This window comes from Aedes aegypti, chromosome 3, assembly GCF_002204515.2.
Source record: "Aedes aegypti strain LVP_AGWG chromosome 3, AaegL5.0 Primary Assembly, whole genome shotgun sequence".
In the NCBI taxonomy this organism is placed as follows: Eukaryota; Metazoa; Arthropoda; class Insecta; order Diptera; family Culicidae; genus Aedes; species Aedes aegypti.
In genome coordinates, this window is record NC_035109.1 from 24,331,613 (window position 1) to 24,348,503 (window position 16,891).

The 16,891-nt window shown below is 36.1% G+C and overlaps 1 protein-coding gene across 9 annotated transcripts in view; it reads right to left on the reverse strand.

Annotated features, from left to right (window-relative positions):
- The window catches only part of LOC5576668 (non-canonical poly(A) RNA polymerase protein Trf4-1), a 110,358-nt gene that overhangs the window by 55,063 nt on the left and 38,404 nt on the right, over positions 1–16,891 (reverse strand). For 8 of the 9 annotated variants that reach the window (XM_021852327.1, XM_021852325.1, XM_021852329.1 and 5 more), the window contains exon 3: positions 3,449–3,607. The exons of the other annotated variant lie outside the window; for it this stretch is intronic. In XM_021852327.1, the coding sequence (XP_021708019.1) occupies positions 3,449–3,607 (159 nt within the window). The remainder of the gene's footprint in view (positions 1–3,448; positions 3,608–16,891) is intronic. 9 annotated transcript variants of the gene reach the window in all.

The following is a 16,891-nucleotide window of genomic DNA, read 5'->3' on the forward strand; positions in this document are numbered from 1 at the left end:
TATCTTTGAAAGAGTCTCTGAATGTGGTCCTAAAGGAATCTTTTCAAGAACTTCTTTAGCGATACTTAGAGGAGTGTCTAAATGTATCAGGGTGTGTACTAATTTACATAAATGAAATTCCCTGATATTTTTAGGTTTTTCAGGGTTCAAAAAATATTTACAGGATCAAAACATTCTCCATAATAGATAAAAGATTGACAAAATTTTCATTTGAGACGACTAAAATGTATTTTCAAAGATAAGAGTTTTGCTTCGAAACACCTTATATGAAAGAAAAAAATATCTGTGTGTTCTGAATGTGTGAACAACTTAAAAAATGGTGATTTTGGTTTAATTTCCACGAAAAATAAGAATGCTATTGGAACTTACGAAAAGATTTCTCTTAAAATGGGATTTAGAATTATGGAATTCAGTGACGTTCTCCGGAAATTTCTCTGAAGAGCGTTTTGTAAATTTCATAGATGATATCTTGGAGAAATCGGGGCTGGTAGTGAATAACCGTCTTGGAAATTACAACTTTGAAGACTTCTTAAAAAAACAAAAACAAAAACAAACCTAACAGGAATCACGGCGTGAAAGCTTAATTTCTAATTCGAACAGACATTTCTTGTTGTGAAGAATTCATTCAGAAGAAATGTGATTATTTCGTGGCAATATATTTTGATGATTTTCGTGGCAATATATTTTGATGAACTTTTGGAGAAATGCTAGGATAAATTTCTGGAATTTTGGAAGGCGTTTTTGGAATAATTTCTAAGAGTAATCATAAATGATTTTTTTCAAATATTTTTTTTTTCAAATGCCTAGAATAAATGAAAAAAGGCGCTGGTAACATCCTTGAAGGAGTACCTAAAAGTATTGCAGAAAGTATTCCTGAAAAACCGTGTCGTGTGCTCGAGTCATTTCGCATTCGGGTTTGAGAAAAACGTTGGGAAGAAGAATATTACAGTTTTGAAGAGCCGTGACATTTTTTTGTTTTGAACGGTCATGGTTTGCTTTGGATTTTGATGGTCGTGTAGAAAAATGTGAATGTCGAGGTGGTAAATGTTTACTACAGTATATTTCCCATCCCTGGATGGATTCACGTAGGAATCCTTAGTCCTTACTCAACAAAAACTATCAGAATTTCCATCTTCATTACTGGAGGGAGTTTAGAAATGTTCAGAAAAAATCTCCAAAATATTAGGCATCCATTTCTCTTATAATATCTGCAGGGATTACTAACATGTGTCTCATTTGTTCTCTTCTAAGTAACGGTAAAGATGCGCGTGGTTATGGCATCCATGGCGATATTAATGCTCTCGATATTTTTGTTTCAGATTCCATCAAGATTCACTTCCATACCTTGTTCCTGAAAGCAGCCTAGACGAGATCAGGCATTGCAGAATTCTTTATCATTTGATTTCGAAGCAAGATCAAAGCAAACGAAGAAAAAAATCACATCTGTATCGGTCCATGATCAGCAATGTTTCCCAAGTTGTAACAAACTTGATAAAGAAGAGCAGCGAACGAGGGCCCCAAAGACAGAGCGATGATAAAATTCATTTCCCTCGCTTATTTATCATTAGGGGACGTGTTATATCGGTGAAATTGGTCGCTATATTTTGCAAGTAAAATAGCCTTAACCTCCTCTCTTTCCCATGGTAGATCCAGAGCTCCATTGACTTTCGACGAACTTGAGAAACAATTCGAATTAGATAAGTACTATAAAACTGTTTCAATAGCAAAACTTTTGATAAACCTTCATTTTACTATAGAAATATAACTTAATCCTTTTCAAATGGTTTCACAAAAATTCATAAATTGCTTTTTTTGTAATGAAATAGTCGTTCTAAGTCGTGGAAAAGGAAGGGTTAGATGGATTACTTACAAAGTATATAAGGCAATTTCACCGAGAATTAAAAAAGTGACTTTAAAGAACATTTTGTTTTGAAAGGAGAACAACCATTGAAAATATAGACTAGTTTATAAGAGTAATAAGTCGCTATTCTCAGAAGAGAAAAATTTGTTCTTCAGGAATCTCTACTAGGCAGAGCCGCGAGCGTCACGCCTCTTAAGAGTATTAAGTGACCCATCAAAGAGCTCATCTTCCCCAAAACTTAATTGTAAATTGGACCAAGGTCAGTCCCGTCCGATTTCTCGTTGTGCCAAATCAACGAAAAACGACACTTCGAGTCAACCTCGAGATGTCGACGTCAGATTTTTTGCGAACATCTTTTTTTTCCTCTCTCACACAAAGTGTGAATCAGAAAGACAGACGATGACGGCGGCGATGAAGATCATCATCATTCTACTTGCACGGTGTGGTGTCCTCGTTTAGCGTATAGACAGTTTTTTTTTATATATGCTCATCAACTCGAGCAGAAAAAAATCCTCAACCACGGCAAGTTTTGACAGAGGAATTACATTGAAAAGCGCAACGACAATCATACCCGTACTGGCAGTGAGCATTTAAATCCCACAGCTCTCATAGTCACATAGTTTTTCCTGCATTTGGCTTTAAAACAGAACACAAGTTAGGTGTATCGCTATATAGTAGGTATGGTGACGATGTTTGGCCGGCCTGTAGGAACGGACGTCATTCGCTAATCTTTTGTTATGGTCAGTCGTTTTTCGCGTATTATATGCAAATGCCACTTTGTACATTCCAGCGCCGAACCGTTCGGCGGTGGAATATAACCGAATATAGCTATTCAAACATACACACGGCCCACTAGGGTGGGCCGAAGAATTCGAGTTTAAGGAATTCTGATTAGGATGAAACAATATCAGGCTCAAATTTGAGGAGTTGTTACTGAAATCCAGCAACAATTGGCACTACCAAGCATCAGACCTACACTGAGGATACGTCACCTAAGATTTTCATAAGACCATAAGACCTCCTATGGCAGTCCTGATTCTATTTTCATTAACGTCAAAACTGAGCAGATTCATTGGTTTTCAAATAGATTTTCGGAGCGTCGATGAGCGTATTAGTAAATGACGCGCTCTATGATCTCGACGTTTATAGTTCAAATCCAGGCTGTGATTTTTTATTTTAATTGGGAAAACATTTTCTATAAGACGTCGTATAACAATTATTTCATAGAATCGTACACAAATCATTATTTTCTCTTCTCTTTTTTGATATATTATTTTTAGGTGGAATTCTCTTTTTAGAATATCACAATTAATTTAAAAAAAGATCCAACTTTAAATAAAAATCTGATCAAGATGGGAGTTGAACTCGGGTTTGGGACATGCCCGAAACTGCCTTTACCATTGAGGCTATCACATCGCAACACACATTAGTGAGGAGCTGATATGCATCATAGCAGTTCTAAATTTTACAACTTTTCCTGGTTCAGACATCTTTACTTCCCTCCCCTCAGCATGTCTGTCCACCGCTTTTAACAATCATGCACTGATGGGCGGAGGGCCGATTAGTTCCTAAAGGTCTGATTCCTACCTGATACCAGATGCTGGGTCGATGTCGCGTCTAATTGTCGGATCAATGTCAGGTCGGGTAAATATCTGGTCAGTGTCTGGTCGGAAATCAAAATGTCGTAGGGTCGATGTCGGGTTAAATTCCATCCTATGTCGACTGTGACCGTAAATCACAGGAGCCCTGCAAAGAAACTTCCAGAGAGTAGCCTATCATTCTTGATTGATATATTTAAAAAAATGTTTTCAATTGGCATATTTTCCTGACAAATGGAAAAATGCAAAGGTTGTACCAATTTTAAAACCAGACAAAAATCCTGCAGAAGCTTCTAGCTATCGTCCAATCAGTTTGCTTTCCTCCATCAGTAAACTTTTTGAAAGGGTCATTTTGAACAGAATGATGGTCCACATCAACGAAATCTCAATTCTCGCCAGTTTTGATCAGTTCGGATTCCGACATGAACATTCGACCACTCATCAACTTTAACGTGTAACATATTTGATTCGTTCCAACAAATCTGAAGGCTATTCTACTGGTCTTGCTCTTCTAGACATAGAAAACGCATTCGACAGTGTTTGGCATGGAGGCTTGATCGTAAAATAAAAAAAAACTTTAATTTTCCAACATACATTGTTAGAATAATCCAAAGTTATCTGTCAAATCGTACACTTCAGGTTAATTATCAGAACTCTAAGTCTGAAAGACTTCCTGTAAGAGCTAGTGTTCCTCAAGGCAGGATTTACTGGCCAATATTATACAATATTTATACATCTGACTAACCTGAGTTACCTCAGGGGTGTCAAAAATCTTTGTTTGCGGATGACACAGGCCTCTCCACCAAAGGACGAAGCCTGCGTGTCATCTGTAGTAGATTGTTTGGAAAGAGTTTCGATATTTTTTCTTCATACTTGCAAAAATGGAAGATTTCTCCTAGTGCTTCCAAAACTCAACTACTAATATTTCCACATAAACCAAAAGCTCTTCATTTGAAACCTTCAAGTAGACATATTGTCACGATGGGGTTCCAATAAATTGGTCAGATAAAGTTAAGTATCTAGGGCTCATGCTAGATAAGAATTTAACTTTCAAAAATCACATTGAGGGCTTTCAAGCCAAATGTAATAAATATGTAAAATGTCTCTATCTCCTTATTAAAAGAAAATCAAAACTTTGTCTTAAGAACGAACTTTTGATATTCAAACATATTGTCAGGCCAGCCATGTTGTATGCTCTACCAATATGGACTAGCTGTTGTAATACAAGGAAGAAAGCTCTGCAGAGAATTCAAAAAGAAATTTTGAAAATGATTCTGAAGCTTCCTCCCTGGTACAGTTCCAATGAGTTACATATAATATCCAATGATGAAATATTGGGACAAATGTCAAATAAAATAATTAACAATTTCATTTTCATTTTGGCTTGGGTGTTAGGTAAATAGGATAGACTTGACACAATAATGCTAATAATGCTGCAAAATGTAATGAATCCGTAGGTCAGACAATTCTATTGATTATTTAAGAGCCTACGAGCAAAGTGATTCAATATTGAAATAGTATTTTTAACATTTAAAAATATATATGTAAGGCAAAAACAATATATAAAAAATATATGAAAGCTACTGAATTTAAAAAATAAACAGAATAGCAACATGAGAGATGTTTAATGAAAATGAAATGTAGCGAGACAAGTAGTAAAGCAATCAATCAATCATTACGTAACTATTCATCGAAACTAAGTGTATTGAAGTATTGTTGAATGTCGTTGTTGTACTCTGTCATGTAATTTGTATGATGATCCCAAATCAAAAATTTATTTGTCAGATTTTGTATAAATATCCTAATTGTTATTTGTCGTTACAGAAATTAGAATCCTCAATGTCTTCCAAATGCCTAAAAAATCAAGTGAACTACCTGTATGACTATTGTTGAACCCCAGAAATGGTTCGTGTTTCCCAAGGTCTATGAAATCAATTTAAGGTGAAGATGAACCTAGGTCAAATCTCAATCCTACAAGAGCACAAACCTAGAGAACCAGAACTGAAGCGCGGCCTCGGTTTATCTTGACCTTATTGTCCCCATTGTGAAACGCGAATAATTAATGTAACGCAGAGCCCAACCACACCCATTCTTGCGTTACGTTTGTTACATGACGGTACTAATTAGTATTTTCTAAGGAATGGGTTTACAGCATGGCTGAGCCTTTCGGTTAATAAGACCAATGTATAGAAATAATTTGTTTCGAAATTGTCCGCGTGGTCTTGTATTACCCCCATTAAATAAGAATCAACTATTGCCATACATACCGAATGCTCGCCATGACCCTATGACTAAACATTTGTCTATGTATGGACTTAGCTGATGTGGCTTATTTAATAAGTAGTTCTTTCACTCATTGATTTTCTTCAAAACCTTGTCAAATATAGAATATTGATGGTATCAGATTTACAACTGCAGTGAATGATTTTTTTATTCTATTTATTAAGTGAAAAATCAATATCCAGGCCAGAATTCCCAGAGAGTGAAATACTTTATAGTACTACAACACCATAGGCGATCACATAACATCACCTAGCCAAAGAACGGCATTTTGTCCTATTATTTAAATGGATGCTACTGACCGCCCTTTGCTCCTATCCGCAACCCGGTGCACGCGCCCTGTAGGGTCTCGAAAACCTCGTAGAAGATTACAAACCGTCGATGGCATTTCCCATGTACTAACCCACACTGCACATTCAAGGGTCTGATTGTGCTCCTAACCCACCCTCAGTTTGTAATCTCCTCACCAGCTTGTAATTATGTTTTCCTGGAGTATGAATGAATCACTGAATCAGAAAATCCATAAATAATCTGATTGTAATAAAAAATTGCCATTGTTTTGAAGCTTATGTAACCTCTAATCAACACTACAAAATACAGCGATCAAATATCTAAAATCATCACTCCCTGGAAAACATAATCCCAGGCCCAGGGATTTCCCAGGGATACATTATATGTACCATTATATTTTGTACCGTTTTCAAGTTATTTGCGCAAATTACTGGTCCTCAAAACAGGACACTGGGCGTTGACCAGGGTGTCCATTCTAAGTCAGTTCTGCAATTCCCGGATTTTTCCCGGATGCCTAAAAAATTAAAACCGGATTACATTATTATCCTTGGACCTGATATTTTCCGTATCTTCCCGAACTTTGTTAGTAAGCCAATCCATTCTCTTCTAAGAACGTCTTAGAAATTAGGCATCAGGCATGGTCCGTCCATGACTCTAGAGAGATTCTTGATCTGGTGAAATTCTCATAAGACTCTTTTCGGACGCTATGAAAATTTCACCAGATCAAGAATTTCTCTAGGGCCATGGACTATGTCTTTTTAGCTTAAATGATATCCTGCCAAAATAAAAAGCTTTGATTGCATCTCTGTATCAAGCTCACTTTAAAAAACTGTCATAAATTCAAAACAGCATCCTTCCAGCATTCCATCCAAGATTTTGCCAAGAATCTCGAAAAGAACTAAACAAAAATTGGCCAGTACAGTACAGTACCTCAAGGATCTCACAATTTATTCATCCACTAAAGAATTCACCTCAAATATGTAAATATCCATACAAAGACTCGTCAGGGACCTCATAAGGACCAGTATTATCCAGTTCAAATATTAGTCAAGCTAGTAACCCAAACATGCCTTAACCAGTAATAAGTATCTCCAGGAATCCGACAAACAGACAGCAATAAATCTTCCCAGGTTTTCAGTAGGAAACCACCTAGATATCCCAAAGAAGATAATAAAAAAAAATTAAGATTAGCTTCTTTCTAACCGCTAGAAATCTGCTAAGAATTCAAATAAAAATCAGTCAGAGATGTTTTAAGAAATCTACTTGAAATTTTATAAAATTTTATTGATTTTCCAAAGAACCTTTAAGTATCTAGTCAATTAACGCCTAGATTCTTGGATTACTGCAATGATCTCATCAATAAATTGCCACGAATCTTGATAGATATTTATCAAGCATCTAACTTTGTCGATAATCCCTTGGTACCTTCCAGATTTTTTCTAGGATATTTCATAAGATCTCCTTTGAATCGGCTCGATATCTCTCCACCAGACATCTTCAAATTATCTTACAAGAAATTTTTATAATTTACAGGAAAAATTTGCCGAAAATCTCTCCAAGAAACCTAAGATTTTGATAAATAAAAACCATGAAATATCCCTTTAGCATCTCATTAAAATTTAGTTTTGTCCACCCAATTTATCAAATAAGAGAAGCATATTTTTATTTGTCAGGTTGCAAAGTTTTAATGCTTCTATCTTCTACATTAGCCTTTTTTAGGATGAGGAATCAAATTCGAAAGTACACTTCAGTCAATAATTTTCAGTAATTAGCTTTTAGCTTGATATTCTTTTGTTCTAATATTTTGATTACTTTTCAAAAGTCTGAAGCAAATTGGATTAATATCATAACCTAAATTATTAAACACACTTGTGTAAGTGTGACGTCTGTTTGTCTGTGATTGTATTGTTGAATTTGTACATCCATTTCAATCAAAATACTAGTTTTATTGAAAATTTGAGAAATCCCGAAATCCCGGGAATTCCCGGAACAAGCTTAAATTTTTGTTCCGTGTCAAGCAAAAAGGTCGGGTAATGGACACTCTAGTTTTAATGCAAAGTTTTATTTATCTGGGAGTCGTCGTGCCGTTTTGTGTGTTTCGTTTACAGTATTTTCAAAATTAAAACAAATTAATACTCTTTTATCTGGAATACATAGTTTTCCCGGTGTATTCTACAATTTCCCGGGTATTTCCCGTATTTTTCCCGAACATTTGGAATTCCTGGGTTTTTCCCGCTTTTCCCGGATTTCCCGGGTGGATGGACACCCTGGTTAACGGATTAAGTGAAATTGTGAAAAATCCATGGAGATTCTATTTGAGAAATTACTCGAAAATTGTTTGGAAAAACTGCAGGAGTATTCGTGGCTAAAACGCCAAGTAATGTTAGAATGTCTGGTTGAATTATTTTTGAGGAATTCTCAACAGATTTCCTGAGATAATCCCTGGAGGAATTTTGGAAGATTTCCTTAGAAATAATCTTGGAAAATCTGCTAGAGTAAATACTTCAATAACCGTCGGAAATATTGATGGAAAATCTCTGGATAAACTCCTGGAATAGTAGATTTGTTTAATGTATCCTTGTGAAAATTACTAAAGGTTGTCGTGTTGAATCCCTTGGAGCAAATTCTGATGGAATAGGAACAATCCTTGAAAAAACTTTTTGGAGGGATTTATGTGAGAATTCCTGAAAATAATTGTATAAAATCTCTAGAAATCCACCAAAGTATTCCAGAAGAAACCTCTGTGGAAATCAATAGAAGCACTTTTGGAGCTTTTTCTCGAAGAATCTGAGAAGAAATTCCAGGAAAGTAATCACGTAAAAGCCTCTGAATATTTCACTGGAGGCTGGAATTTTACATTTTAGATTTTTTGGAGAATTGCATTGATTCTTTTCAATGCATTCGAACCCTCTGAGCACAATCTCAATAGAGAATCAAGAATGTAGATTTGAGTACCTTGTACAGTGGGATTCCGTTTTTGGCATGCTCCATTTTTGGCAACAAAATAGATCCGTTTTCGGCAACATTTTTCATTACCATTAAAATTTGTAATTTTTTGTAAATATTATCGTGTCTGTTACTTTAGCCATTTGCATAGCATGTCAACTCCACACCGATTATATTCCAGAGCTCCATTTTCGTCAATATTACCCCAAATCTCACCAACTAATAAAGACTCGCGAACGCGCTTATTTACTTCAGGATGGTCATTGGTCAAGCAATCGCAACGTTTCATGAGGGCAATATTCTCCACCAGTATTTCAATTAGAGACCAAACTCTTTTCTTAGGCATGCATATCAAGTGACCAGCCCACTTGGGTCTGCCAGTATAGGTGATACACTCAAAAACACCTTTCTTCAGATTTGGAACAGCTTGTTTAAACAAGCACAAGTACCGACATATGAGCAACAAATAATCTATGACTTACACAGAGTTACAATCATAAACCTCGTCTCGCCTTTTTGGTTCACTGTCTTTATTACACAGAGGATTTTTTGAGGTTAATTGGTTGAGGGGGATTATGTCAAAAATCTGTTTATGCATAATAAACTCTCAAGATTTCTAGGGCGCCCTGTAAATTTAAGGCGGGATAATGTAAATTTCTAGTGATGTTTTCAGTATTTCCGGTGAAAGCTTGGGGATTTTGAAAAGGTTTCCAGAGGAGTTTGAGGTGTGCTAGTGGTAGCCTAATAATAATAATAGTTTTGAAAATTTCCATCGGATTATTGAGAATTTTCAGCAATATCGCAACGGAATCCCAAGAAGTTAATTCTTAACAAAATCCTTAGCAAGATCCTGAGAATTCTAGGTGAGATCCTACGGATGCCTGGCATGATGCTCCAGAGCGCAAGCGTTTTTCTGTAGATTCCTTATGAGAACGTCAAGATTCCTATCAGGCTCTTGAGGTTTCATAACAGAATCCTGTAAATTTCCGTTGATTTCATAAGGTAAGGTAGGTGTAAAACATATATTAAGCTCTTGTGTATATTTTAAGTTAAAATTAAATTCTACAAAATTACAAGCCGCATTTCTCATGTTTATGTTTGCCCTTTTGATTGCAGTCAATCATTCATTATGAAATGCTTTACTTTATCAGAAACATAAATTAAAGGAGCAATTCTAACTTTAACAAATTTTATCAAATTTTACTCCAAAGTCCAAAAGTTAAACTTATTTTAAATGTTAACTAAATTAGAAAAAAAAGCTCATGCCGTTTTGAAATACCCAACGCTTTTGTTTCGTAAATACGTCTTTGTAAGAAAACAAAAAAAAAATTTTTGTATTCTTACCGTCAAGCTACCATTCACCGTGCATTTAAGAAAAATCTGGACTTTAAAAAATTGTATAACTTTTCCAAATACCACTACGAATCGTACATTTATACCATAATTCAGGGAAAAATCTCAAATTAGTGATTTATAACAAAAGAATACTCAAATATTGTGTTTACAAATATCATGTTAAAGTCGCCTCGTACCGTTCTATGTCACCATTTACCGTGCACACTAGTGCACCATTCACCGTGCGTATAGTTTTCGTCATGATTTAATTTTGTATCTTGAAGAAACGTTGTTGGTGGATCAACTATGTCGCTAGTAGTGTGCGCACTCATTTTTAAGAGTATTCAAATCGTTATTTACAAAACAAACCATGGAAAGTTTTAAATATGACTAAATCATTTATTTTTCATTAAAATCGTTACAGTGGGTTTGACTGTATTGTCCAAACCATTCCATATTCGCTCAAAAACGGAATATGAAGTAGTGTGATTTTACTACTATACTATACCAATAAATCTAATATTAACTTGTTGAAATTATGGAAAATTTGATACTCTAACGTTAAAATGAAAAATGTGAATTTTTGGCGTTTCTATTAAGAGTGTTAAGAAATCTCATTATTAAACAGAATTCACATGATTTTGACTATATAAACTAAGTTTTTCAAAAAGCATTGTGACAAGAACTACTTCATTCGATCAGTTTTGTATTATTTTGCTAACAAAACAATAATTTGTATATTTTTTTATGAATATTCTGTAGAAATCTGTATACGTGCACGGTGAATGGAGGCCGCACGGTGACTGGTGACTTAACGGTACATAGTTTTAAGAAGGTCACTTATGCAATTATTGATTTTACGTGGCCCACTTATACAAAAAGTGTACATAAAGCTTCTAGAAAATCTTTGAAGACGTTGAGGCGTAAAAAGTATGTAGAACGTTTGCCAGCATTAACATTACGGGGCTGCATAACATAGTATAATCCTACGGAAAAATGTTTCGAAGTGAACCTTTCCGAAGTCTCGATGCCTTATGATTCCATAAAGATGATGTATTAACATTCTAATAATGTTTTCAAAACCAATAGTTGAAAAATAAAATTTAAAATATGGGTTCCGATTTTGGCACGGTTCTGTTTTGGCAACTGACAATTTCAACTTTGTTGCCAAAAACGGAATCCCACTGTATCTTTGGTAGATACGCGAATTTCTACTATCACTTGTAGCCTTCTTCAGTGTCAGATACTCGTAAGTAGTAATTGCAAAACGAGTATCTGTCAAAACTTAATGCAATTAGGGCGGTATTAGAAGGTACGACACTCAATCTACTCAATAATTGTTTGGAAAAACTAGAGGAGTAATTAGTGAATAAAATAAAAAATAATCTTTGACCGATTTTTTTTCAAAAGCTTTTGAGGTTTTTCTGCGAAGAACTCCTGAAAGATCTGCTAGAGTAGCTACTGTGCAGAAATAGGTGGAAAAATTGATGAAAAAATCCCTGGAGGAAATCTTGATCAGTATTTGGGAAAATTTTCAAAATATTTCATACGGAAATTACTAGAAATAGTTGCGTTGAATTGCATGACTAATTTTTGGAAAAACTTCTGGAAGAATTTGTGGGAAATCACTAAGAGAATTTCTGGAGTGATACATGGAGAAGTGCCTGTAAATATTCCAGATCGTTAGAGAAATTACTAGAAACATTCCTGAAGCTTTTCCTCGAGAATAATTGTGTAAGAGTCTTCTCTGGAGTCTCTAGAATTTCACCCGAGGATTTACTGCAGAAAAGGAGAATGATTACTTTTTAGGTTCTTTAAGACTAGATACCTGCAACCAACCCTGGAAATAGGAACTTAGGTATTTGATCAATTAATTTATTTTCTGCACTTTATATTTTTCGGACCAACCTATTCTACATACGACAAAGTTGTGCACTGCCTTGTACGCTTGGACACTTTTCCATTCAATGACAACGTTCGTTCTCAATCGATAACATTTTCATATTTTGCCATATGTTTACTAGAAGTTCCGTTTTCGCTAACGAGATCATACGAACCCACTGCATTAGTCATGGCTGTCATCTGAAGAAGGTTAAGTTCACACATAGTTGAGGTTCAATCGCGAAGTCGCCTCTAATCTCAGCGCGTTGCTTAACTAGTGTTCGTGTGCTTGCTTGCATTAGTTAGATTAGACGTTCCATCAGAAGGCGACAGCCGCACGGCAGCGCCAGGGCACGTGAATTTAGCAAACTCGTTACTACGTAATACAGTATGGTCCATAAAAAATCGCGAAAATTTACTTTTATAGTAGCTTTTATATGGGAAATGGAAACAAATCATATATTTTATTGATTACTTGATTTGATTAATCTGTTAAACTATGATTTTTTTGGACAGGATTTTTTTTGTCACATTTTGTCATATTTAAAAGCATACCAAATTTTGTCAAATAAATACCAAACCATATCAAATTTTGTCATACAGCCATCTAGTTCAATATCTTTGTCATAAAAGCTTTTCAAAGATGTGGTGATAAACTTTACTTTTAGTCTCGAACATTCATCCATGTCAATTAGTAGATAATAGAATAAAAATAATTTATAAAAAGAGATTTTCATCTGGAGAACTGGTGACTTTGACACATTTTGGCTTAATCTGCTTTTTAAGGTTTCATTTAAGCGGCTCTGTTTTCCTTAAAAAATATGAACCGGTGACGATCTGAGTTGTCTCCAACTAAAGGAACATATTTCTTCATAAAAAGTTCGTTTATACCTCAGTGTTTACTTTAACTTTGACAAATGACACATCAGTTAAAAGAAAACGACAAAATAGTTCTATGTTGCAAAGTTATGTCAGAATTCACTCCATAAATTAGAACTTAAATTCACATACGAAAACTTTAAAATAACGCTTGTGTTTGTGCATTTTTGTTTGGGCATACTGTAGGTTCGGTTCACGATAGGGCTAGAGACCGTCGTCTATGGCGGGTGGTATCAAATGTCGAGGAGCGTTTATCTACGTGAAAGGATCACTTTACTTGGTGGCTGCGCGCGCGGTATCAAGCGAAGCCAATGTTTACATCACGTGAGGGGCATTGACATTGAGGAATTCGAGCTCGATCACGGAGACAAAAAAATGTGGTGTAAAATGTGTACACTTTGTAAGCCATATAGAGGAATTACTATTCAATAAAGTAGAATAAATTCTTTTGCGAATGTCGTTGAATTTTATCTAGGAACAGTTGACTTTTTAACTCTTTCAGAACTAATGGGTCATATAGAAGGATTGCATCCTGAGAAAATTAAGAGAATCTCTCACTTGTCGCTCTCTGTAACAAGCATGATTCACAGCACATCATTAGAGCCTGTTTATCGTCTATTGCTACAGAGCTCTGATTAGATGGGGGGATAACAGTGTATGATGTAACCCATGTAAACCAGCTCTTAACCTGGGAAAAACTATTGCTATCGGATATTCGGGGATTGTTTATCATGCCAGTAAAATAAAAAAAACCTATTCCCAAAGGTAAACAAGCGAGAAAATGGGTTTTATCATCGCTCTCTCTTTCGGGCGATCGTTCGCTGCTGTTATTTATCAAACTAGTTACAACTTGCGAAACATTGCCGATCTTGGAACGATACAGTTGGGATGTTTTTCATCGCTTGCTTTGATCGTGCTTTGAAATCAAATGAGAACGAATTCTGCAATGCTTGGCTGTGGTAGATGATCTGAAGATGGTGCTCTGGCGAAACTTATTGGGCTGACCCCGTTTGTCAAACGCTAGACGCAATGAACCAGGGAGAAAGGAGATATAATTAATTATTCAACAGTTTTCAACATTACACTCAAGGCGATTAGGAGATCTGACGTTACACCAAAAACGAAATACATGGTTGCTGGTATAGTTAGAGAAAGGACAAATGGTATTGGTCCAAAACATGACCACGTGGTTTACCGTCAGCTCCTAACGGGTAACCCCATGTTCCATCACATCTGAAAACCGTTCTGCGATCAAAATATTTTAACTATTAATCAAGACAGTCGTCCGACAAAACAAACACAACATCGGTCGGAAATAAACCTCGCGAAGGAAAAAAAATACCCATCCGATCAATTACGCCAATCGCATATCGATCGTAATCAGATTGTTTGTCACGCGTCGAACAGCATGTTATTGCTGGCTGCGCTCTCTAATGTGTAACCCCCTCTTCCTCCCATCCCAACCCTTTCCCCCTTACCAGAGGCGTCGCGTGCTCAAATAAGCCACCTGTGCAACAACAAGAAAAATATATTTTTTAATTGGGTAAATAACGCCTATGTAAACGGTAATAACGGCAGAAACATAGAAAAAAAACACTATTTTTTAAATAATTTTCTTGGTCTCTTAGGCATTACAACTAATATGTGAATATGTGCGTATTGTGCTCTGCAAAAAAGATCCACGGAATGCGATTAACAGAAAATCGTCGCAGTGATAATAAAAATCATCAAATGTTTCAGATTTAGATAATTACAAACATTCGCGTACTTGAAGAACGAAAAAATTCAAACTTACTTGAATCTTGACGTTGCGCGCATATCTGCGCGTTATCGCCGCCGCTGGATGTGGATTTAAAATGAGCAATACTGTCGTCTTTGGTCCATAAGGGTGACTTTGGGCCAAGATTTTTACAGCAAACTATAACCAGAATAATGAAAACAATGTGGCAAGCTTCAAGAATACGTTATAAATAGCCACTAGATGGTCATGGATTAGTTTTTTGCCTCCCGTGCAATTCAAGAGATGCATCGAAAAGGGCGGTCAAAGTCACCCCCTAGGACCAATGTCACCCCACACGGCGGTACATGAATTGTATGAATGCAGCGTAAGAACACATCGCGAATGATTTGTACGCTGTCCGCTTCGGTGGCGAGCCGAAAATCGCGTTAGAAAGGTTAATCCTTCTTTAAAAACTACATGAATCCCACAATAAACTATAGAGAAAACAGATATGGAATCTTCTATTATTAAAATATGGAAATTGGAGCAGTCTACGGAGCAAAAATAAATGCGCTAATTCCATTGATAATACATTCTTCCTGAGCTTTTATCATCTTCTTCAGCTTGTTCAAATCGGCTGGTTGAACCTGTCGAGAGAAACCGATTTCGTATTGCATGAAAGTTAGCACCGTAAAGCATGCAATTTGCACTCTAAGAACACTCTATTTCCATATTGACTGCGCTAACTTCACCAAAGACCAGAAATGATTAGTTTAACATTGGATTAATCGAATTTACATATGCTTGGTATGCATTCGAATTGTTATAAATTTGATTTTAATTATTAAAACCTCTCATTTTATAATGTGGATATCCTCACAAGTTGATGTAAATATGTCTGGATGGACATTGGACATCCGATCTATTCCGAACAAAATGCATTCTATTAGGAAACTGCTTAGCGTGCACCAATATTTCGGAAGGAGAAAAAGTAAAACCTGTTCAACTTCTTTCGTTGAACGGGTTGTTTCCACACATGTATGCTTTTGAGCGTGTACAGATTACTAAGCTGTGAATGTATGTGGGACCTTAGTTATATGGGATTTGGTTCAACAGCAGCAGTTGAACAGGCACAGTAGTTTCTCTTCAACTTTTGCGCTGCTGTCTTTGGTGAAATACCACGCTTGTGCTGTGGATGTCAAGCGAGCTTTTTACATGGTGCGTGAACTCAGCACACTACGCGATCGTTCTTGGTGCCTTGGGACAATTGTTATGCTACTTTCTATGTAGTACGTATGAACCCACACTCATGCTATTTTAAAATTTGTTGAATTTGATTTACTTTTTTAAATTAGTTGTACGATTTTGATTCAAATGGTCTACCTGTTCAATGAACAGGTTGAACAGGCTGACCAGACGCCTCTGCCCCTTACGCCAATAATTCAATCCCAGCTGTGAGAAAGCGCGACAAGCGAACCCTGCCAAAGTCGTCGTGGCAGTGTCACACAAGTGCAGTTGCACCCGCGTATTCTTCTGCAATAAATTACCCCCTCCCGTGTTTCGACCGGTGCAATTTGTCGTTCTTATCAGTAACGACGAACGACCCCCGAAAATTTCGTCGCATTTTTCGTGGATGATGGAATGCTCACGGTGTGTATGGGGCCGTTATTAACAAAAAATATATGCACAAATTTGAGCTTTTTCTTCGTGAATTTGAAAAAAAGATTCAAAAGAGGGAATCAAAAGTAATCGTGATTTGAAGCTTCTCGGCTGTTTTGAAGGAGTATTCACATGATTTACAACATTCCCTAACAGTTCATTATAATCAATTCGAAAATCAACTAAGAAACCAAACTTGATGGTTAGGCATTCAAAATATATAATATCTAATATTTGTTTGTGACTTCCGTCGAGAGAATCATGATGCAAATCACTGTAGCAGTGGTGGAAAGCATCATGCCGTTCACGCAAAATGAAGCAATATTAGACAGGATCCACGCTCACACGCTCACGAACCAAAAGCAACCGATTTGATCACAGATTCTTGCATCGGAGAACCAGAACAAAACAAATGTAAAAAAAGCGTGATTGCTGGATAAG